The 25,264-nt window shown below is 32.4% G+C and overlaps 1 protein-coding gene across 1 annotated transcript; it reads left to right on the top strand.

Moving 5' to 3' along the window:
- Positions 1 to 7,541: 7,541 nt before the first annotated feature.
- On the top strand, positions 7,542 to 11,421 carry LOC107949529 (adenine nucleotide transporter BT1, chloroplastic/mitochondrial). The gene is made up of 3 exons (XM_016884199.2): positions 7,542 to 8,961; positions 10,427 to 10,588; positions 10,669 to 11,421. The coding sequence occupies exons 1-3, from the start codon at positions 8,413 to 8,415 to the stop codon at positions 11,140 to 11,142; spliced, it is 1,185 nt and encodes a 394-aa protein (XP_016739688.2). The 5' UTR covers positions 7,542 to 8,412; the 3' UTR covers positions 11,143 to 11,421.
- The last annotated feature ends 13,843 nt before the right edge of the window (positions 11,422 to 25,264 follow it).

Here is a 25,264-nt window from a genome sequence, read left to right as displayed (position 1 = left end):
TTAATATGGGTTTTAATTAATTAATTAAATTGGATAAATTTAATTCTTTGGTCCTCTAACTTTTGATTTATTTTGGACAGGTCTGATAGCTTTGCTGGATTACAAAACCATCCAAATTGGAGACCAAGCGAACCCAAAATTCGGTTGCACATGGCTGTCCATAAACCACTTTTTGGTTTAATTGCACAAGGTTCTTGAAAAGTTGAAGAAATTAGAGATTTACCTGAAGATTTGCACTTGACCGAGTCTCAGTCCTGAGTTGTTGTGGCACTCAAATTGACCAAAAATCAAGGAAAAATCAACTCAACTTATAACAGCCCGATTTAGGGCTTAGTCGGAATAGTGGTTTTGAGATCGTAAATCTGAAGAGGAAAAAAATTATTTTTACCATATTTTTATGGTCTACAATTTCACGGAAATATTTCGTGAAAATTTCGTTCAAAAATTTTGACGTTTGGGCACTCAATTTAGTTAAAAGGACTAAATTGTAAAAAGTGCAAAAGTTGAGTTTTATTTGTTAAAGGTATTTAATTGTTATGGAATTATAAATTAGGGGTCCTTATGTGGTAATTAGACCATTATTCAGTGATGGAAAAAATGGACAAGAAATAAGTGAAATAGGATTTTTTTAAGTAAGGGCATTTTGGTCATTTAGTAAATAAATAGAATTAAAATGGGAAAAAGATGTAAAAAAATGGTGTTATCATATTTGTTTGCTGCCGAAACTTGAAGGACTCCATAGCTAGGGTTTTGGCCACTTTCAAGCTTGATTGTAAGTGCATTTTAGCCCCGTTTTTAATGTTCTTTGCATTTTTGAGATTCCCATAGCTCGACTTATCTATTTCTACTGTTATTTTGAGCTAGGGTTGAAATTTGAAAAATTACCCATGTGTGAAATGTATGTATTTTAATGTTTTATGGAAGAATATGAAGCTAGAATTTATGTTAAACAACTTTTGCTAGTCGATTTTAAGTGAAACCGAGCAAAATAACATAATCGGTAAAAATATTTAATGTTCATAAGTAAGAGTTAGAGTGAGAATTTGATGTTGACATAGAAGAGAAAAGTGTTTAGCATGTTATAAAACATAAGAATAAGGAATAAAATTTAATTTTCGAACTTTAGGGAAAAAATGTAAATATGCAAAAGTTTAGGGGCAAAATTGTAATTTTGTAAAAAGTTGAGTCGAGGATTATTTTGATAAATGTGAATATTAAACAAGCTAAATTTGCTATTATAGATCAAGAAAGACTTGGAATCAACCTCGATAAGGGAAAAGGAAAAGATTGTGGATTGAATTGCAAAATTCCTATATTTTGCACCGAGGTAAGTAGTATGTAAATAATACATTGTTTATAACTATTTCTAATATTTTGTTATAATATATGAGAAATGGTTGAATATGAAATAATTATATAACAATTAGAAATTTTGAATTGACAGTTGAATCGATTAAAATCTGCTTGAATTGTGGATATATCATTGACAAGTAATAAGTGAAATAGTTGAATTGAATTATTAAATTTGTTATGGGATTGGACTAAAATATTGAAATTGTGATTTGTGTACGGATAAATTGTAAATCCTTGAAAAGTAAGAATCTTTGTGGGACTGTCAGAATAAGAAAGGCTTGAATAAAGTGCCTATAAATACGTGTGTAGTACTAAGTGCAGGCTACTACGTGTATCGATAGATAATGGTCACATGTGTAGTACTATGTGTAGGCTACTATGTGTACCGGAAAGTTGGATCACGTGTGTAGTACTATGTGAAGGCTACTACGTGTATTGAATGATAATAATTATACGGGTGGTACTATGTGCAAACCACAGAATATTCGCTATTATACCGACGTGTTCAACGGGATATGTGTATTGATAAAAAAATATGAGTATGTGATTAAAGTGTGAAAATTTGCTAAAGAGTAACTGGAGTGATGAAGTTTCGTACTGTGCTTACAAAATAAATTGTTGTAATGTTATGTAAATCAGTGAAATTGAAACAGAACAGATTCGAACAGTGGAAGTGATGTTAGTTTGAAAAATCCCCCAAAAATTATAGAAATTGAGTTATTAGTTGAATGATATATGTAATTAACTCTTAATGAGTCTACTTTTATATAAAAGAAGCAGATCAAGCAAAAGAGTTGTATATTTTGAGATATTTGAATTTTAGTGAGGCAAGATCAGATTGATTTCGGGATCTCTTGTTCTGACTTGGAAAAATCATTAAAAATTATAAAAAAATAATTATGAGATATAATTTATGTGCATATAATCCTTAATGAGTCTATTTTGAAAAGAAACAAATGAAAATATCATCCGAATTTTTTACAGTGAGATAATTCATTTTTAGTGAAGAGAGATCAGAGATGTTGAGCAGTGAAACAGGGGTGACTTTAAAGAATAAAATGTACTAATTGGAAAATTAAAAAATTATGCAAATTTTATGATAAGACGGTATATGAGTCTAGTTTCAAGGAAAACTTATGGAACTTAATTTGGAGTTCCGTATCTCTGGATAAAAATAATTTAGTGACTGTGATGCAGAAAAATAGTTTGCTGGAATTTGAATAAATATCAAATTTATGGTTGATTAAAATTATGTTATCTATGGAAACATGTTTTAAATTTGTTTATCAATTACATACGTACTTCCTAAGCTATATGCTTACTTCTCTTTTTTTTTTCTTGTTTTATAGTGTTATAAATCATATCTTAATTTGGACAGAGTCGGGGATCATCCACACTATCTACATCTTTTGGTATTTTGAAACCGATATTTCTGGATTATGGCATGTATAGAAGACCTAATGTTAATGTGATGTATATATATACTAATTACTACTTAGCTTAAGATATTAATGTATATTAATTGATAGGCTATTTTTTAAAAAAAATGCTAGCGAGGTTACTTTGAATGTCGTGAATGATTTAATTATGTTTAAGTATATAGCTGTATTAGTTGAAATATTGAATTGGTTTGAGATTGCATTTTGAAAATTTACAGGAGGGATTAGACATTTGTAAAAGGGACTATGTCAAAAATTTTATACAAAAAAAAAACTCCGATTGTATGAAAATATGTATTTTATGTTTGATAATACTTTTTACCCTGTTTCGGTGATGAACATCGGTAAGAGGTGTTACACAACTTGCTTAATTTATGGCCGGCCACCCATGGAAGATTCTTCAAAAGATGGAAAATCCTATTTTTAGCAAATTATCTCTCTCTTCTCACCTATAAATTAGACCCTCTCTTTCCTTCATTCATCATCCCTCAAGCATCCTTCAAGCATCCTTCAAGCATCCATCAAGCATCATTCTTTATTTTTCTCTTAGCCTTTTCCATTCCCACGCCTAGCATTATCTCTTCATAGAGATTTTAGCAATTAAGCCTCTTAAAGAACCCTTGGTTGGCCACCTTGGAGAATCATCAGCAAAGGAGCAAAGCAAAGGAATGAAGGAGTCTCGTCAGTCAGAGTCTTGGGTGACAGCCATTCTGAATTGGGTTTAATCTTTCTTTTCTTTAACTTAATATAAAGATGTTTACTATGTGTTCTTTGTTCTTGTTTACAACAATGTTAGCTTAATTTTATTTAAGCTAGGATGATTGCTTTGATTAAATAATATTTATTTGATTCATGCTTATAATGTTTGTGCCTCAATCGATCATGTTTTCAATTAAAATCAAGTCTGTATTTCGTTTATACGTGACTGAAAGGCACCTAAATTAGTTGAGCAATCTTAACCAGACGACGGCTAATGGACGCATAATTGAAATGTGCATGCTCAATTTAGATCCTAACATGATTAAATTGCAGGTTGCATAACAACTCTAACCAAGCTCTGTTATCTGCATAGTTTTTAGATTTGTGTGATTAAATTGTTTCAAACCTAACATGTCCCTTTTACCTCACACTAATGCTAATAAACCCTTAGTAAATAAGGATCAATAAAATGCGTATTTACTAAGTAAAGGATTCCGAAAGAACCTAATGTGGTTTCCAAACTCATGAAAGATAGAGTTGCCATGGAATGTTTTTCCGAATGTTGTTAAGCATGTTGATAATAAATTGAGTTTGATTAAAGTAATTATCCTAGTTTATTTATGTTATAATTGTTGCAAATTGTGTTTAATTTTACTAAAATCTATTTCATTCATATAGTTTGCATACTTAGGATAATTGGCATTAGGGATCATTGCATTTAGTTTAATATATTTTAATCACCACTTCTCAACTATATTGTGTTTTTATTTACAAAATTGTTCATATAATTTTACAAATTAAGTGACTTAACACAAATACAATCCCTGTGGAGAGGATAACTCGATACTTACTTATTACTTGATAACGACTGTGTACACTTGCACAAACCTAAGCGTTACTTATAGTAATAGAATAAAATATCAAAGACTTTTCCAAGAATTTTCCTTTTTCCTCTATTATCAATGGGTTGATTTGGTTCTTGATCTAAAAGTTAACACATTCATTTAATCAATTACAACTTTTCAACTCTAACAGATTTAAAATCGAACATGCAGAATAGCTAAATTGAGTTATAAAGATCTCAAAAATATAACATTCTTACAAAACAAACTTCAAATTCACTTATATGCATGGGTCAATTGCCTAAGAATGCTTAGAGCTTTCTTCTTTGGAGATCAATGCTTTCTGTGGAGGAAGATGAGAGTGAAATTCTCTTTCTATCCACTACAATTTATAACATCATACAGTATAATTTTTATCATTCAACGAAAATTAACAAGTTTCTATACCATACATTGACACAATCGGTAAAACATGCTGAAGTGGTTATTTACCACCTTAAACCTTAATAAATTTTTATTAAACTTTTTTAACTAGCTACTCGCTAATTCTCACGATTTGGCCCATACACATAATTTCTAACCTACGAACTGAATTACCAATTAACAATAAATAAAACTATAACAGACTTGTAAATATTAATAAATAATATTTACAAGTTTTATCGTTGGATTGGTGGTCCCAAAACCACTGTTTTTGACAACGTTGTAAATTAGGCTATTACATGCATCTCTTAAATGCCTGTAGAGTTTCAACTTTGTGTATATGTGACACAACATTCTTCAGTATGTGCCATACACAAATCCTATGATTAACCTCAAGTAAGACTGATTCCAATGTGAAATGAATTACCCTATCACCGTCTGTAACCACCAATATGGGCTTTTTCATGCTCTTGCAATTAAGGAACTCATTCAACATCCAAACAAAATTGTCATGTTTCTCATTGGACATAATTGCAAAATTAAATGTAATGGTTATTGTTTACTCCGACGAATACCAACAACGATAGATCATAGCATTTATTATTGTATGTTGTATCAAATGCAACAACATCTCCAAAGTATGCATAATCTATCTTGTTGCGCGAGTTAGCCCTAAAAAGATTTTCAAGGTGGTTGTTTTTGTCAGTTGCATACTTCATGTACAAACCTAAATCATTTTCTCTTAGCCTCAAAATATTCAATAGCAGCATTTGCATCCTCTATTTCAGCAATTTTTATTACCTCTATTTGTAACATGTTTAACAAATCTTTCTTTCTAAAGCTAAACTTCTCAAAACCACAACCTAGGTCAGCAAACCACGACATCATTTGAGAAGGTTGGATTCTCACTCTTCTCTTTGCCAACGCTTCAACCTTTGTAGTGGTTGAAATTTCTCGAGTCAACCTTATTAGATTCCTTTGTTCATGATAAACAACTAATTCATGATTGTGTTCTTTAATGAAATTGGCAACTACCTATCCCTGCTCACCCTTTGTCATAGCCACTCTCATTCTCACCTTACATCTATTTCTACTCATATCTTGAGGATTTTGAACTCTTTTCTTATGATTCATCCATTTATCTACATGCTTTACTTCTTTATTATAGTAGTAATACTTTGTAACAACATTCCCAGATGCATCTGCCTTGGTACCTCCCAACCTAACACCGAAACCCATTACATGAGCATAGCTGAAATAAAGTTCTGGAGCTTTGGCTAATAAACTGAATTCCATCCCTTTTACTTGCTCTAACTTTAAATCAACAACATCATTTTCATAAAAATATTCTTTAAAATGACTACTTGAACTGGAATTTCCCACTCCTTGTCCTCATTCCATAACATGTCCTGATGCTTCATCACCAAAAAGTTCGTCATTTAAATTGAAGTGGAATTCTTCACGATTTTTTTTGTTCCTTCTGCCATTTATGATGTTTCAGCACTAAAACTTCACTTGCAAACATTAGTTTAATATTAGTTATACATCCAAGAACTTAAGTAAAAAAATTATAAATACTACTCACAAAGGATAACCAAAAAAGGTGTTCGACCTTTATTCGTTGATGAAGATTGTAGATTTCACTATAATTCCTATAATTTCAAAATTTTTACAAATAACTTTCAACTTTCCAAATTTCCTCGTTTGAATTATATATATCTGGGTTCAGTTCTACATTGAAGAACTTGAGATGTTTCAGCACTAAAACTTCACTTCTAAACATTAGTTTAATATTAGTTATACATTCAAGAACTTAAGTAAAAAAAATTATAAATACTATTAACAAAGCATAATCGAAAACAGTGTTTGACCTTTATTCATCGATGAAGATGGTAGATTTCACTATAATTCCTATAATTTCAAAAATTTTACAAATAACTTTCAAGAAGTTTCCAAATATCCTCGTTTGAATTATATATTTTTGGGTTCAATTCTACATTGAAGAACTTTCAAGAACTTGTTAGTAAAACTACTAAAAAGCAAAACAAAAAATGGTACTTGACCTATATTCGGTTATGAGGATGGTGGATCTTACTGTAATTCTTGTAAATTCCAAAATTTTCCAAATAACTTTCAAAAAATTCCAAAATATTCTCGTTTGAATTATTTATATATGAGTTTAAATAAAATGTGCTTAGTTTCTTTTTTTTTTCATTCTCATTTTACCGTGATAGTGATGCCTATAGTGCTTTTTTGGGTCGAACTCCAACATTTACATGGAAATGGAAACGCTTTCTATGCAATTTTTGCTTTGATTTTCTCTCACCTATTTTAGATGAGAATAAAGGATCATCTTAAAAAATATAGTTTGTAAGCACCAATAAAATAGTGTCATGCTATCAAATATCTTTTCTTCTTTTAAATTTTCACTAACAAGAATTGTATAAATTTTAAAGTTTCAACCTTATTTGATTTTTTGTTTTATCTATGTTTTTTTATATAAAAAAAAACTAGAGTTAAAATAGGTTGAATATGAATTAATACATAATAATTTTATATCTTAAAATTTGATGATGTTATCTCTTATAAATATTTTAACTTTTAACTTATAAAATCATCGTCCAATATAAGTTATTTCTTTAGTAAAATGATATTCACATGTTTCCCAAATGATTCCAACTTTTTCCTCCAATGATTGCAAGTCTTATTATCCCCCTTTCGTTTCTAACCGTAGATTGCAATAAATCCCATTATAATAAGTTCCCACTCTAGTCATCACCGGAAAAAACCTATTTTGAAGGAAAAAAAAGTCAAATTGTTAGTATTATAGAAAAAGTGAAAGGTGGCAAGTGTCCTCTGTCATGTTTGGCGGAAACTGAAGGGAAAAGAAAAGATCCCGTGAGAGATGCAGTGTCCGGCAGGCAGCACAAGGATCCGCCTTGCCTTCTCCAGAATCCAGTGCCTTTGAGTGGTAACTGGAAAGGTGCAATCAGATCACCTATATACATTTGTCTCTACTTTCACAACTGCTTTGCTGGTCTTATTATATATCACTAAATTGGCCGCAAAAGTAAAAGATAATATTTCCATTAATTCATAAGCAGCATTCATTGTCCATTCAGTTTCCATTTATAAAACCAATATTGAAGGCGCAGCAAATTACTGAAATCTCCAAAGCTACAGAACACCTTCATATTCACATTCACTCCGCTTGTTAGATTGTAAGTACGGCAAAATAAAACCTAACACTTCCCCACTAAACCCACCAAACCAAACCTAGCTGACCCCAATCCTATAAATACTACTTTTATATTATATGAACATAATATAATATATAGCTTTTGGGTTCTCCAATACGAGAGAAAGAGGAAAATATGAAACCCTGACCTGAGAGCATAAGATACATTCACCTTTCCTCTCTGCTCTCCGCCTCCCTTCCTCCTGTTTCTTCCATGTTTAGGATTCTAAGCTTTTTTCTTGTCTCTTATTCTATTTAGCTTGTTTAGAATACTTGGTTTGTCTCAAATTTGGAGTTTTTTAGGCACCCATTTCTTCAAAAACACGCTCACTTCTCTTAAAACAATGAAAAACACGGATTTGGGTGTTCTATAAACCCTAGAAAAGCACCCCTTTTTTTAAATTTTTTGTTTCTAATCATGAGCAAGGGAGGAGTTCAGATGCTTGATGACAAGAAAGATGGGTTTTTCTCTGTATGTAATTTGGGGTCTCAGTGGAGTCTGGAACAGAATAATGTTTATCCAGGTGGGTTATTTGCAAGCGTTGGTCAGATGGGCATAGGATTTGGCGTATCCCCGGATTCCCCAAATCCCCGTGAAAATGGTGGAATCAAAGCACCGTTTTCCGATTTTTTTCTGAAATATTTACCATCACAAGAGGAAATACGTGTTGTTGGAGTAGCAGAAGGTGAAGCAGCTTCCAAGACAAAGAAGAAAGTTGGATTAAAACTAAAAATCAAGGTTTCTAATCCTTCATTGAGGAGGTTAATCAGCGGTGCCATAGCTGGGGCGGTTTCTAGGACTTGCGTCGCACCATTGGAGACTATAAGGACGCATTTGATGGTTGGGAGTAGTGGGAGTTCTACACTTGAAGTTTTCAATGATATAATGCAGACTGATGGGTGGAAGGGGTTGTTTAGGGGTAATTTTGTTAACGTGATTCGGGTTGCACCTAGCAAGGCAATAGAGGTACTCAATCCCCCTTTTCTTAATTATTATTTTATGGATGTTTTGCAGCTTGTTTGTGGTTTTGTGGAGCTGGATATTGCTATGTTGGTTAATTAGAGCTTTGTGGTGTTCTTTCTGCAGTAAAATGTTTTGGTTCATATATGCTGGGTGTGTCTATGTGCATTTATAATTATATATGCTAGTTTCATATGGCTCTCTGCTGAAGCCAAAGTAAAGTGTTGCCTTAAATAGGTCAAAGTTGTAGTTTTCTGATTGATCGGATGGTGAAACAGAGCTCTGTTTACCTTGGTTAAGCAACTTGATAAAGAAACAGTAAATATTCAGGGTGCCAACCACCTAAATATACTAGATGCCAGTCACCTAGTAATTTTTTAAGGTTAGTCTTCTTAATGGTTTTAATCTTCCTAAAGGATGAACATAATTAATATAAGGAGATGAGCAGAAGTCAAAACTATTGAAGATGTTACTTTGTAAGAGGTACTGATGTAGGTTAATTATGTTGGCATCAATTCTACACTTAAATTTGTATTACCTTGGTTGGCAAAACTTCTGTTAGCATAGTACCTATTCTCTATGGTTCAGTTGTCTAATGGAAACATGTACTATTTTATTCCTTACCAGCTTGTAAACAAGCCTTTGTATGCCGCTTTCTTCTTCTGCACATTTCTTTCTGGTTCTTATATTCTCAATGATTGAACTTTTATACATATGGAAGAGATGGATAAGGCAATTATTGGAATCATTTTTCACAGACCATTTGGTGGTGAATATTGCTGTCCTTAGTTTCATGCTTCATGCCATTTTTGGTTATGCTTTTGTAGTTTAATTCCTAAACTCAATTATATGTAGAACCCTATTACACGACTCATGTTGAGATTTCTAGCAAATCTTCTGTAAGAGTTCATCTATGTTTTTGTTCTTACTATAGCCAGGGGGTTTTTTGGTTGTTGGCTTGTTGCAGAGAGTAGTTCTGTGAATTTTGTCCTTGATATGTATCAATGTTCATATCTCGACGAATTAACTAAATAAATGGATAAAATATTGCACTATACTAGGATTTTAGCCTTGCTGTGGACATAATACCGAATTCACAGAAGGCACCAATAGTAAACAGAATCTGAGCCATTGCTGATAATTTTTTCCTGTTTGAAATCTTTATACCCTATGGTACTCTGATTCTTCTTTTTGCTTGAAGTATCTGCATCTGACACATATTCCAACAAAGGTACTAGGATATGATCCTCCAAAGACCCACGTTTGAAAAATTGAATATATGATAGTCACATTTGAGTCTGAGTAACATAGTATAGACCAGCAATATAGTAGTAGAAAAGCTTAGCTGCATCTTTCTGGATATTAGGATTCCATGTTGGATGTATCTTGAAACGTATTGCACTTCTTTAGTGAAAATGAAAATTACAGTTTTTCTCTATGTGTTGAAACATTGATTCCCCATGTACCGCAGCTATTTGCTTTCGATACTGTGAATAAGCAGTTATCACCCACACCTGGGGAAGAACCAAAGATTCCAATTCCTTCTTCATTAGTTGCAGGAGCTTGTGCTGGAGTCAGCTCAACATTGTTGACCTATCCTCTTGAGTTGATTAAGACTCGATTAACCATTGAGGTAAGACACAATCTAAAAATTGTTATTCAGGCTCATAAAAATGCGTTTTCAGTTATACCCAAGATTTGTTGATTTTGCAGAAAAATATGTATGATGGTATACTTGATGCTTTCTTAAAAATACTGCAAAAGGAGGGCCCTGGTGAACTTTATAGAGGCCTTGCTCCTAGTCTCATTGGAGTAATTCCATATGCTGCCACTAACTATTTTGCATATGATACTTTACGGAAAGTGTACCGTAAAGTTTTGAAGGAGGAGAAGATTGGCAACATCGAAACCCTTTTAATAGGATCACTAGCAGGAGCTATTTCAAGTAGTGCAACATTCCCACTTGAGGTGGCTCGCAAGCAAATGCAAGTAGGGGCGCTGAACGGAAGACAGGTGTACAAGAACGTGTTCCATGCACTGTCGAGCATTCTGAAGCAAGAAGGGATTCATGGGTTATATAAAGGTTTGGGTCCAAGTTGCATGAAATTGGTACCTGCTGCTGGTATTTCATTCATGTGCTATGAAGCATGCAAAAGGATACTGGTAGACAAAGATGAGGAAATGTAGAATTTGTGGAGCTGGCATAAGTTTTAGGTTTTCTTTCAATTTTTTGATATATTGAACCGGCTAAATTTTGTTGGTTGAGGGCCTACTCTTGAGTTTGGGTAGCGGCATCTTTAAGTGCAAGGTAAGTAGGTAAGAAATGAGGTTGGCAATCCATAGGGGGTTTCCTTTGGACTAGAAATTAAGTAGGTTGTTGGTATTTAAAGAATGAAAGGCTTGTTACAGTGTTCTACAGCATGTTTGACTTTAACCATGAAAGGGGGTCGGTTACCTTTTTTATTATTATTATCTTTTTTTAACATTTTACTGTGCAACTTCCAGCAGCAGTAGGGGAAACGTATGGAAAGCATCCATCTTGACTGAGGCTTCAAAGCTACAGCCACTCTTTCACCACGAAATAAACATGATGATTGACTCGTTTGGTAAATAATATAAGAAAAAAAGTTTATTTAATGTTTTAAAATAGTTAAACATAAAATATAAATAATTAATATAAATTTAACCTAGAAATAACTAATTTTTTTCTAATATATTGTAAATTAATGTTGTAATTAGATTGTTGTTAATTGATATACGGAGGAAAAAGCGTAGCAGAAGTGTTGATTCTAGATTTAGATTTTGATGGATATTCACTTGATAAAATATTTATAACACTTCTGTTTGGATGTCTATATGTATATAATGTCTAGTAAAGAAAAAAGAGTTCACATATCTATAATACGCGTATTTATTTCATCTCATAACAACATCACATACTTTTTTATATTCTACGTATTCAATATTAAATATTAGCTTTTCAAATGGCTATTCGAATGTATTTGCTAAGTATTTATATCACCATTATTTTTAAAGTCACGAATGAGGGGAAATTTGGAGGAAATATACTTTGATTTATTTAGGAATTTCAACAATAATCATAGTAAACTTTAAACATGATTCTTTTATAAAAACACAAATAGGTATTTTGGATCATTTTATAATCCTTGTAACACCTTACACCCGGCCTGGACGTCAAGCCAAATATTGAGATGCCACACTACTGTCTCACTATTTGTTCATCTAAAACGACATGTTATTTCTCATGCATATTTTTTTTTCAATTAATAATAACATGGTACTATCATGAATTATAAACCATACATTCACTTTTTGTTGATAAACCATGCCAAGAATTCATAAAATAACATAACGAAGGTATTAATCATGCATTAGACCACTTATCAAATTTTCTTAAAAATGTTATGTAGGTATCGATACTACCTCTATGGTATCGATATTTTCTTTAAGTGGTATGGATACCACCTGAAAAATTGATACCAAATTAGCATTCTATTTCTAGCCAAATTTTAAAATATTGAAAAATATCGGTACATTCCGCAAGGTATCAATAATTACACCTCGAGTATCGATACTCGAGCCAAGGTATAAATACCAAATTGGTATTTTAACTTTCTGCACTTTTGAAAATACAAAGGTATCGTTTTAAAAGCCCTAATATCGATACCTCTACTTCAGGTTACAAAAACTCAGCGTATAAGAGCATTTAAATCATTTAAACTTAATCCCTAAACATCACGCTCCATTCACCTAGTCATATAAGCCTCAAAATGTCTAAAACAATAGTCCAAATACCATATCCAAGTCCACATGCTTCCTAACATACATAATATACAAATAATCCCAAATACATCTTAACAATTTGAAATAAATGTCTACCGCATTGTCTTTTTATTCCCTTGAACTAGAATAAGCAAAACACCTACTTTAATGAATAAAGAATGGCTTGGATCAATCCCTCGATGGCCACACCACTCACATTGAGAACAGAACTACTCTGTAAAGGATAAAATAGAGTGGGTGAGCTTAACAAGCTCAGTGAATGCCTAGAACAACCACTATGCAAACAAGTCGTCATGCATCAACCAAACAACATACAACATATTCCCAAAACGTCATTAACTAAGTTCCATAATTCACATATTTAGTCATATTCTGTGCATTCTTTTACACATTATTTATACGAATGTTTAAACACATATATATTCCGACACATATCAATCACATATTTGTAACATCTCGAAATAGGGCCCAAATGAAATAGTGGTTGCGAGAAAACAAATTCGAAATAGAAAAGTTTATTACGATGAATTATCATAATTTACCGATTGATTAGATGCATGTGTTAAGACTAAGAATTTTATAGATTGCATGTTTAATTTGTCTATTAGGGCTTATTTGCAAAAGTTGCAAAATATGTGTTCTAGTTCATAAAGTACTTAACTGAAATGGGGGTTTAAAGTAGAGGTCCTTAAATAGAAATTAGATTATTAAAGTTTGATGGAAAAAAATAGACATGGTTAGTAAGTAAGGTATTTAAGGGCATTTTGGTAAAATGCCTTAATTAATGAATAAAGACAAAATAACATGAAATAAGCTATCATTTTCTTCATTTCTTTTCTCCATGGCCGAATGTATCAAGGGAACACCATGGATAGGGTTTGTTCATCTTCCAAGCTTCATAGTAAGTCTGTTCTAGCCTCGTTTTTCATGTTCTTTACATTTTTAGAATCCCGGTAACTCGCTTAAGCTAATTTTACCATTAATTCGAGCTAGGATTTATATTGGAAAATTACCCATAGATGAAAAGTGTGTATTTTGATGTTTCATGATAGAATATGAAGCTTAGAATTATGTTAAACGATTTTTACTAAGCGATTTTCAGTGAGAACGAGTGAAACAGCATAATCGGTAAAAATTATTATTATTCATAAGTGCATGTTAGAGTAAGAATTTGATCTTGCCATAGAAGGGAAAAATGTTCAGCATGTCATAAAACAAAAGGAAAAGGAATGAAGTTTAATTTCCGAGCCCAGGGGAAAAATCATAATTATGCAAAAGTTTAAGGGCACAAATGTAAATTTTTTCAAAATATGTTTTAGGTCTGAAATGATTAGTAAATTGATTAAATAAGTGAAATATGATGTTTTAGATCCCAGAAAATGAGATTTGGACCTAGAACGAGAGAAAAACTGAAAATCGGGAAAGTTGATCAAATGGCCGTTTTGGTATCGAGGTAAGTTCATGTGTTTAATATGCATTTAATTAAGCATGTTTGAATGCTAAATTGATATATTAGTTATAAATGCTTTAGTATTGATTTTTGAATATAATGATAATGTTGGGAAATGTTCGACAGTGATTCGACATTAAAAATGAGAATTCGAATAAGTTTACATATAAGACCATAGTTGTAATGTGGCTTTGTATAAGATCAAGAAAGTATTGAATAGCATAATTTGAGGAGAGTAAGATAAATTGAGGATATGATGAGATTGAGAATGTAAGTATGTAAGTTGAGTAGCATTTAATTATTATGCAATTGTTGCTATTATTATTAAGTTATTGGACTGACCTTGAGAATTTGAGCAAGTATGTTTCAGCTATGATTTGTCAAAGCATTGATATCTCAAGGTCCATGTTTATAACATGGCAATTAAGGAAGAATTGACGAAAAAGTCCATGTTTATAACATGGCAATTAAGAAAGAATTGACGGAAAAGACCATGGTTGGACCATGACAGTAAGTGTGCCAGTGTAAGACCATGTCTAGGACATGGCATCGGCACAGATCGAGGAGTGCCAGTGTAAGACCATGTCTGGGACATGGCATCGGCACAGACCGGGGAGTGCTAGTGTAAGACCATGTCTGGGACATGGCATCGGCACGGACAAAGAAGAGTAAGTGTAAGACCATGTCTGGGACAGGCATCGGCTAGAGATGTGATCCCATGTAAGACCATATCTGGGATATGGCATTAGCGTCCTACCAGGTGTACGAAATATCCCGAACACCCCTAATATTACAAGTAGTTCAACGTGAAATTCAAGGAGTATGCTCAAGATAAGCAAGAGTAGGATATGTGAGTATTATGACTAGGCACGGGTATGTACATAAGGCTTAATAATATTGAGGTTATAAGTTGATGATATTAAAAGTATTTTAATGAGTATATTCAAGTATTAAGTAAGTGATAAGTTTTCAGTTATACTTATGACGCTTTGTGACATGATTGGCAATATGCCTATATTATGAAAGAGTATTAATGTGTTAAATGAGATGTTGCAGGTACGTAAGCAAGCTATTAAGTAAGGTGCTTTATTTTTTTTATTCTGAGCTTTTGGTAAGGTTACTGATGAGTAATATGGGAAAGTATGAACTTAGCATTATTTATGCAAATTATGAAAGCTTAGTAATAAGCTAAATTCATTACTAATGATTGTTATTTTACATTTGAACTTACTAAGCTTTATAATCTTACCTCTTTCCTTTCCTTTGTTCCAGAGTCTTATCAAACAAGCTCAGGTTGGAGGTCGTGGAAGATCGCTTCACACTATCAACTATCAAGTTACCAATTGAGTATTTTCATTGACAAACGTTTTAAGTTATGGCATGTATAGAGACTTAGTCATTTTGTGTGTATGTCTTTATGAAATGGCTAATTAGGATTATGTTTGATGTTATATATGCCTAAATGATAGTTAATACAAAGAAATAATAAAAGAGTAAAAATTTGCAATGATATAGTTTTTAGACAGCAACAATGACATGATTTTGAAAAATCACCAAAATTAGTAGAAATTGAATTAGAGAGTGAATGAGATATAGAATTAAATCTTATTGAGTCTAATTTCATATGAAAGAAACACTGCAGGCAAAGAAATTTTATATTATGATATATTTGAATTTTAGTGTGACAGGGCCAGAATGGTTTCTGAAGTCCCCTGTTCTGAATTTAGAAAAACATTAAAATTTGTAAAAAAATAATTATGAGTTATAATTTATATGATTAGAATTCTTAATGAGTATATTATACACACTTTCACATGGCATAAATAACATACCCTCATAATTATAGTCACAACAGTCATCACAACATGTTTATATTTCATCACATCATAATTCACTTTATCACAATTCACAACCATATTTATCACATATTTAGCATAGGTAAAAGAACACTTACACTCAGAATTTAGAGTAGGGGTTTAGGCTACCTCTAAATTCCAAAATACACAACGAATCATCTACAAGCAGCGATTCTAAAACATTCACCGATTATCAACTTTCGCTGAAAACTGAGAGCTATAACTAGCTCTTCCTTCAACTTGTAGTAGGCTCTAATGAATCTGAGGCTTCACACACAAAAATCACACAATATATGCAGTTAAGTAACAACCAAGGACTCACTTAAACCAACCCAAATACAACCTTAAACTATATTCTCATATAACTAAACCCTTTAGCATGACAACCTTAAAATTCGAATAACTCGGTCTACACTTAATCTTTTCATACGAAACGATTTTCATTCATCCTCATATTCATCTACGAATAATTCTCAACCTTTAAACTACACAAAACTACACGTTTCAAGGTATCAAAATTTTTCGATAATTTTTTTGCCATAACAACGAAAATTCATTAAAACTCGAGAAATCCTTGATAAAACTTCAAAGTTAATTTATAAAGCTTCTAATTAGGTTAAAACTTATTGAAAAACACTTTAAAACCAAGTTTTTATCCACAAACTCAAAATTCACCATTAAAGACTCGATTTTATTCCCCTACAACATGCGTTTTAATGGCTAAAAATTTGATTTAAAAGTCTAAATAGCATTTAAAACTAATATGAAGATGATTGATTACCTTGTATGCAAGAAAAATACAGATTGACACGAATTCAAGAAAACCCACGTTTGGAGAAGATGATCAATTCAAAGAGATTTTTGAGTGTTTTCTTGGTTTCAATGGGGATTTATTGCTTAAAGGATGTTGGAAGTCAAAAGAGATTAGGATTGGGAAGTAAAATCGATTGGGAGAGTTGGGAGAGCAAGAAAGGACGACAACTCAATGTTGGGGATGGTTTAACATGAAAATAAGCTAGGGAAAGGGGTTCTTTAGGTTGATTTTAAAATTCTGGGCAATTTGCTTCATAAAGACTCTCAGTTTTGACCATGTTAGGATTCAGTCATTTTTCGAAAAATAAGGATATTTAAAATTCATTTTTAGAAATTGACTTAAGTTTATGAAAACCATTGTCGAAAACATTATTGAATACCAACATTATGAAATTCCAATTTCATATCGGCCAAAATTCCTAAAATACCCTTAAAACTCCTAGGCCCTATTTTGGGGTGTTACAATCCTCCTTCAACTATTATTCAATAAGTAAAATTTACCACATATGTTCAAATTATTTCAATTCATATAAATGAACAATTTCCCGAGAATTTTAATATGCTTCTAGCATTCTAAATCCTTCAAGAATTTTAATATAAACTTTACTATATAGTGATTCATAAAAAGTTGTAACAACAACCATTAGATACAAGTTAAATCTTTTATGAACAGTCAGTTTGATAATATATCTAAAGGTTTTTGTATCCACCACAAAAGAATATTATATCTTTACATAATCAATGTCAGGACTTAGCACAAACTTCATATTTTATTCCATTTTTTTTTCAAAACTACTTAATCTGTACCCTCACTTGCTTTATACCTTTAGATATTTGGACTACTAGTTCAAAAACTCCCTGAATTTAATTATATTTGAGTTACGTCTTTCTATTTTGATTGATTTTTTTCACATCTATATTTCCCAATAGATTCATTCAAGGTTATCTTTTTATTTCATTATTTTAACAATAATATTGCATGCAAAACCATTTTTGACCAGTTTTATTATTGGTTCCACATTTTCTCGAACTGACATAACTTATCGAGATCTCTTATTTACACTATTTTAATCTTCAGTTCCATGTACCTAAATCTCTTCTGGAGTACCTGCCTCCATTATATGACCATCTAGAAGAATTTTCATCTTTAGAATCGATTAATCTATTATTTATTCTAACTAATTTCCCTATTGGGACTTTAATTCAAAATATTAGATGGTATATAACACTTGGTTATTCTCATTAAATTTGTGAATACATCTGATAGTTAACTTGTAATAAAGTGAGTTATCCTTTTTAAACTTTTAGTTAATATTACTCTCTATAAGGATATAGATAATGGTAACTCATCACAAGCAGTGATTTCATTTAGCTATTATTTCTCTCCCCCTAATATTGGGAAAACTATTAAACCAAAATAGTAATCAGAAATCAAGTCATAATTGAATCTCCACTACATTAAAAACATCTAATAATACAAGGACACTTCTAATTAATATATATTCCTAACTTTCTTTGAGAATTCACTCATCTTTGTGCATTATGGTGGAGCAATTGGAACATATATGCACATACAAAAATTCAAAGATGAGAACTATTTAGCTATTGACTAAAAACCAATTGTCATGGGGAGTATTTATAACTTATAGTCTTGATGCGTACAACACGTAAATAAACAAAATTTCATGTTGAAATAGGAAGTTTAGTTCTCATAAATAATGGTTTAGATATTAATCAGATGCGTTCAATCGATAATTCATTAAAAACTCTCACCGTGCTTTCTAACCAGAACTCGGCTCTCTTTGGATCATCTTTAGTTGTACCTCAAAACTTTTCAGCCCAATACTTTCGAATTTTATCAACTGGAGGCTTATTTACTCTTATTGGTTCCAAACCTTGAGGAACTATAAGGACTAGTTAGGGTACAAGTGGGGGTGGAGGTCATTGAGCCATTGGGTTCGTTCGCACGAACTCTAAAAACCACTCCAACATCATCTGAAAGAAGGCCTCTTTAGCCTCTCCTTCTTGATCCTCAGATATGGGCCTAATACCACTAGATGCTACTCTATGAATGGAGATTTACGCATTACTTTCTACTTCATTAGAATCAGCTCGGTTGGATAACATCTTATCGATATGAAAACATAGTTTAATTTAAGTCAGGAGTTATCACACTATTGCAGGTTATATAATGGCATGTATTTCTAGACTCTATACATGCTACGTTCAGTCTGAGAACTTACTAAACTATAGCTCTGATACCACTAAATGTAACACCCCTAGCCTGTATCTATTGCCAGATTAGGGTTACAAAGTATTACTGAAAAAATAGAACATTTACACATACATTTCATAACTCATTAAAAATATAAAATAAAACAACCATTCACATATATATCTCCCTAAATCGAGCCTTTGATGCCTTAAAATTACCTTAGAAATGGTTCAAGACCAATTTGGAAACATTTGGAAAGTTTATAAAAAAGTTAATAAAATTTGACAACAGGGGTCACATGGCCGTGGACACACGATTGTGTCCCAGCATGTGTAACTCTCTGGGTAGGGTCACACGGCCATTTCACACGTGAGTGTGCCAGGCTGTGTAACTCTCAAAATAGCCCTACATTTCCGTGTTCAAGGTCGTGTGCTAGGCCGTGTGCTAGGCAGTGTAATTGACGCGCATACAAAGGAACCTACAGGAGACACACTGTCGTGTCGCCAGGCCGCCTATCACACAGACTGAGTCACACGCCCATGTCTTAAGCCGTGTGGACATAAATTTTCCCAAAATCAAGCCATTTCCAACACCAAATCATGCATAATCCTTAGGCCTTTTGTGCACATAATCAAGGCATCAAAACCCTATACAAACATACACATCATGACCAATTCAAGAGTCCTAAAATCAACTAACCAATATGCCATTCAAGGCACCTCAAATACAATCATCAAAGTTTTCCTAAACATGCATATTATACCACATTTCGTTCATCAACTACTAGTTCAAATGCCTTTCAAAACATGTCATAACTTTACCATATTCAAGCTATCTCCAAAATATATCACATAAACCATTCCAAAACATGCAACATGAAATAGTACAATGACACAATTCATCAAGGCATCAAGGTATCAAACAAAGACAATATTTACAACTTTTACAAGCCAAACCACCAACCAACATTCATCACAATAACATTACAATTCAACCTATACATGCCATTGTAACCTTGGCCAAAACATTAAAAAACTACAGATATTTATGCTGGATAGTGTGATAGATCTTTGATGAGCTTCCAAACTGATTGAACTTCCGAAAATCTATAAAACCTAAAAAAAGAGAAACAATTTAAGTATATAATTCTTAGTAAGTTCGTAGAACATGAAACATAACTTACCATTTCATTAATGTAACATTAAATGTAAGCATAATGTAACCCAAACCACATGCTTGGTACAAGCCTGTGCATCATCATCATTGCACAAATTAGTGCATTTATACATAACTCACTTAAATTAAACATAAGGTAAGTCATTTTCACATGAACATACATCATTTGATTCATTCATCTTTTCATAAGCTTATGGCATAACTCCATTTGGAAACTTACCATTCCAATCCCTTTTCTTGCCCGTTGAACCATCTAGAATATCATCGGATACTCAAGAAAGCTCACACGAAGTGTGCTTAAACATATAACCATAACCTTTCTTTTACATCAATGCTCACACAAGTTGTGAAATAGGCCTGCTCACCCGAGCTATGGGTCAGAATGTAAGCTACACGATGCTCCTCACACGAGCTGTGGAGTATCTGTAACAAATGTAGGACCTTAGCCATCAGTAGGACATTTAAGACCAACACCTACGAATTCCAAAGGTTCAACCTGGACTCAATAACTGTCATAACATTGCCTTGGATATACATTGTTAAATAGCATTATAAATACAAAATATCATACAATTAAATAACAAGAATATATTAATCTGTACATACAAACTTACCTCGACGAATGAGGTGTAGAAATGAAATCGAGCTAATTCGAGGCTTTAGCTTTTCCCTGATCTAAATCCATACGTGGTCTATCTTGATCTAAATAGAAAAATTCAATCCATTTAATATACCTAGTATTCAATTTAGTCCACATTTCCTATTTATAAAAAATTACTATTTTGCCCCTAACATTTTAACTTTTCACAATTTAATCCTTAAGCTCATAAATTGAAATTTATGCATTTTAATCCTCCTCTCAAGCTAGCCGAATTCTCTAGGTACTTAAACCAACCCATACTAATCATCATTTCATAAATTTAACATGAAATTTTATTATTTTTACAAACAAGTCCCTAAATGCAACTTTTATAAAAAATCACTTTGGAAAACTTGTTTATTTATCAACCAGGACTCATAATATATCATCAAAGATCAACAAACATACAAAAGAATTCATGGCATAACCCTCAATCTTTAACAGTTTTGCAAATTGATCCCCGGGCTAGCTAGATTAAGCTAAAACGACCTTAAAAACATAAAAATCATTAAAAATGGGCTTAAAAATCATACCATGCAAGTGAAATTCAAAACAAAGCCTTCTCCCCCATTCTATGGTGTACTCGACCAAGAAAGAAGAAGAAATGAAGAGATGACAACATTAATTCATCTTTTCTTAATTTTCTTTTAATTCCTAAATTACCATTTTAGCCTTATTAGTTATTAAAATTTACAGCAAAACCTTACCATTAATATCCACTTACTATGGAAATGGACTAATTACCATCTAATTCCTTTCACTTTAAAGTTCTATAGCCATTTGACTCTTTTAACTATTGGAACTCTACTTTTACACTTTTAACGATTTAAACCTTTTTACTTAATTAAGCATGCAAACATCGAAATTTCTTAATGAAATTTTAATATGAACCTACTAACATTCCATAGACCTTAAAATAATACTAAAATAATGATTTACTTGTCAGATTTGTGGTCCCAAAACCACTATTCCGATTTCACTATAAATTGTTACATGGGATAATATAAAATGTATGAACTACTACCTTTAACAATTATTTAAACTAAATCAAATCTGAATAACCATAAAATTCATTGGTTTATTAACACAAATTTGCATACTAGATATGTTTTAATCAAATATATTATTTAATTATAAATCCTACTACAGCAACATAAATAAATCAGTTAATATTCCGTTTCATGAACAAATGAGATGCTTAAAACAATATGTAACTCATGTAAGAAAAACTTCAAAAGAAGATCATCTTAAATATTTAAACCATATATCAAGTCAATTTAGTATTTTAAGATGTACCTTTTTTTTTCTGTGTTGAGTCTTGACGATTTTATCAAGAAATAAGCAAATTAAACTCGAATAGTAGACTTTGAATCCAATCAAAATCTATTAATAGCAAACTTTAAGAGTGAATCTTATTTTCCATGTGTACAACAAGTACATAACCAATGACTTTTCATACATAAGTTCTCTCTTGCAAGTTCTCATCAATAATATTTTATTTGAGAACTTATTCTGAACACTGTAAAGTTATACTCACAATTTTAAAAAAAAACTTGCAACTTCAGGTGCATCCAACCATAATGAGCTTTAAATAAAATTACCATATTCTATTACTCATAAGTAGATCTTTCACAGTCAAATATTTTTCTTTCAATCATTTAATGGGGATAATGACAAAAGAAGATCACAAAGATAGTCACAATCAATTTAATTTAATAACAAGAGTAGTCAATAACTCAATCCTCTTTTGATTCATATGAAATATAATCTTTTCCTCATTCACAATCTCAATATGAGATTCATTAGAATCAATATCTTTTAAAACTAAGGCATTAACCATCACAAATTTTTTTGGTTTTTTTATATATTGATATATTAGCTCTTCTAGAGCTTTCAACTAAGTTTACACTATCAAATATTAGAATAATGTTTGTTTGTTTCAATACCAGATAAGATAAATAATTTCTATTTGTAGTGATAGAATTCATTACTACATTCTTATATCAATCCTTAAAGAATATTTACAGAAATCACATTGATAATGTAACACCCTTAACCTGTATTCGTCACCAGAATAGGGTTACAAAGCATTACCATAAAAATGTAACTTAAAAACATTAATTTCCAAACATTTCATATATCATAGTATAATCCATTCAAATACATGCATATCATTCCTTATTCGAGCCCTCGAGGCCTTAGAAACACTTTAGAAACAATTCGAGACTAAATTGGAAACATTTGAAATATTGAGGAAAAAGTTAGAAAAATTCACACTGTAAGGGTCACACGGCTGAGATACACGCCTGTGTCTCAGGCTGTGTAACAATCGAAATAGGGACACACGGCCATGTCCTAGCCCATGTCCGTGCTCGTGTAACTCTCTAACTTAGGTCACACGGCCAACACACGCCCGTGTACCAGGCCGTGTAACACTTGAAATGGCATCACACGCCCAGGTGCCAGGCCATGTTCTAGGCTGTGTAACTTTCAGAAAGCAACCTTTAAAACCTACAGGGGACACACGGCCATGTCACATGGCCGCGTGTCACACACGGCTAAGACACACGCCTGTGTCTTTGGCCATGTGAACAAGAACTAGGCTAAAATCAAGCCATTTCTTTCACCCAATTCAAGCATATACCTACAAGCCATTTGCACTTATAACCAAGACTTTAAAACATGCCCAAAACATGCATAAAAAGACCAATTCAATAGATCATTTATCCATTCAACCAATATGCCATATAGGCACCTCAATCACAACCAAGCATTCATACCTAACTTTGTGTCTAAATGGTCATATCAAAGAATTCATCCAAACATACTTAACTAAATTCCATATCAAAGCATTCCCTAATTGATCACACTGCAAATATACCAACACTTACAAGTTTGGTCATAAAACCATGCATTAATTTGACAATATAAACACCAACCCACAAGGCATCAAAGTGCTAAAAGCACACCAACCATAATACCATATATACATGCCAAACATAACAACTAAATCATTAAACACAAGTCCACCTATACATGCCATTATAACCATGACTAAAACTTTAAAATCTACTGAAATAATCTCTAGATAGTGTGATAGGTCTCTTATAAGCTTCCAAATCGATCAAGCTTCCGATAATCTATAAAACATAGGAAAGAAAACTATGTTAGCATATAATGCTTATTAAGTTCATAAATCATGAACATAACTTACCATTTCAATGCAAAATCTTATAAAATAGACACGAATCAATCCAACACAAGCTTGACACAAGCCTAAGCATCATCAACAACAATAGTTAGTGCTTTAACACACAACTCAACAATATCATCACATGGTAAGATATAATACATGAACATAGCACATTTTAATTCATACTTGCCATTAACATGGTTGTACATACTTTGATCAACATCAATTCATACCTTTCTATAAATTCATAATTTAGCCATTGGAACACTTACGTTCCTTCCCTTTTCATGGCTGTTGAACTACTTAGAATAATATCAGATACACAGGAAGCTCACACAAAGTGTGCTAACACATGGTCGAAACCATTCCTTTCCTTTTCTTTTACATCATTGCTCACTTGAGCCATAACTAGGTCTTCCTACATAAGCTGACAGTTTGAATGTAGCTACACGATGTTGCTCACACAAGTTTACGAGTATCTGCAACAAATGCCAGAACTCAGCCATTGGTAGGACATTCAGGACCAGCACCCGAAACATGGTTATAATAGCCCAAATTTTTCTGGCCCACATACAGTTCAAAAATTAAAACCCAAATAAAAATAAATAAAGTCCAAAAATAATAATATCCATTTACAGATAGCCCAATAACCCAAACAGATCCCAAATACCCACTTAACCTAGCCCAAAGCAAAACCCAATTAACCTAGCCCAGCTAATGTGGAAACAGAAAACCCTAACAATATCCAGCACTGCATTAGCCACGAGCGCCTCCTTTTCCCCACGCCTCCACGCGCTATGCCGTGCCACGTCATCGTACAACCATTCCTGCAATAAACGAAAGACAAACAACGCAGCAGAGTCAGATCCCCGCACGTGCTGCGCCTCCACGCCAGGTCCACGCGCGCCTTCTCTAGGATGGCCACGTCCCTCTTCCGTACGACGGTTTCACCTACAAAAACAGGGCAGCAAGAAAAGCAGAAAGGGGACAACAGCAAAGAAAATAGGCAATAGGAGAAAAAATAATAGCAAAAATAAATTAGAATTTTTATTATGATTGTATTTTTATTTTTATTTTATCTCCGGCTATAAAAAGGGAGAAAAACAATGTAAAAGGGGCCTTTTTTCCTTTTTTACACACACGATATCAATACAAAGAAAAA

This window comes from Gossypium hirsutum, chromosome D03 (assembly GCF_007990345.1).
Source record: "Gossypium hirsutum isolate 1008001.06 chromosome D03, Gossypium_hirsutum_v2.1, whole genome shotgun sequence".
NCBI lineage: Eukaryota > Viridiplantae > Streptophyta > Magnoliopsida > Malvales > Malvaceae > Gossypium > Gossypium hirsutum.
This window is presented reverse-complemented; position numbering and strand designations above follow the sequence as displayed.

Coding starts and splice junctions, on each gene's coding strand:
- LOC107949529 (XM_016884199.2), top strand. CDS start 8,413: ATGAGCAAGGGAGGAGTTCAGATGCTTGATGACAAGAAAGATGGGTTT. Junction 8,962..10,426: donor CACCTAGCAAGGCAATAGAG/GTACTCAATCCC, acceptor CATGTACCGCAG/CTATTTGCTTTCGATACTGT. Junction 10,589..10,668: donor AGACTCGATTAACCATTGAG/GTAAGACACAAT, acceptor TTGATTTTGCAG/AAAAATATGTATGATGGTAT.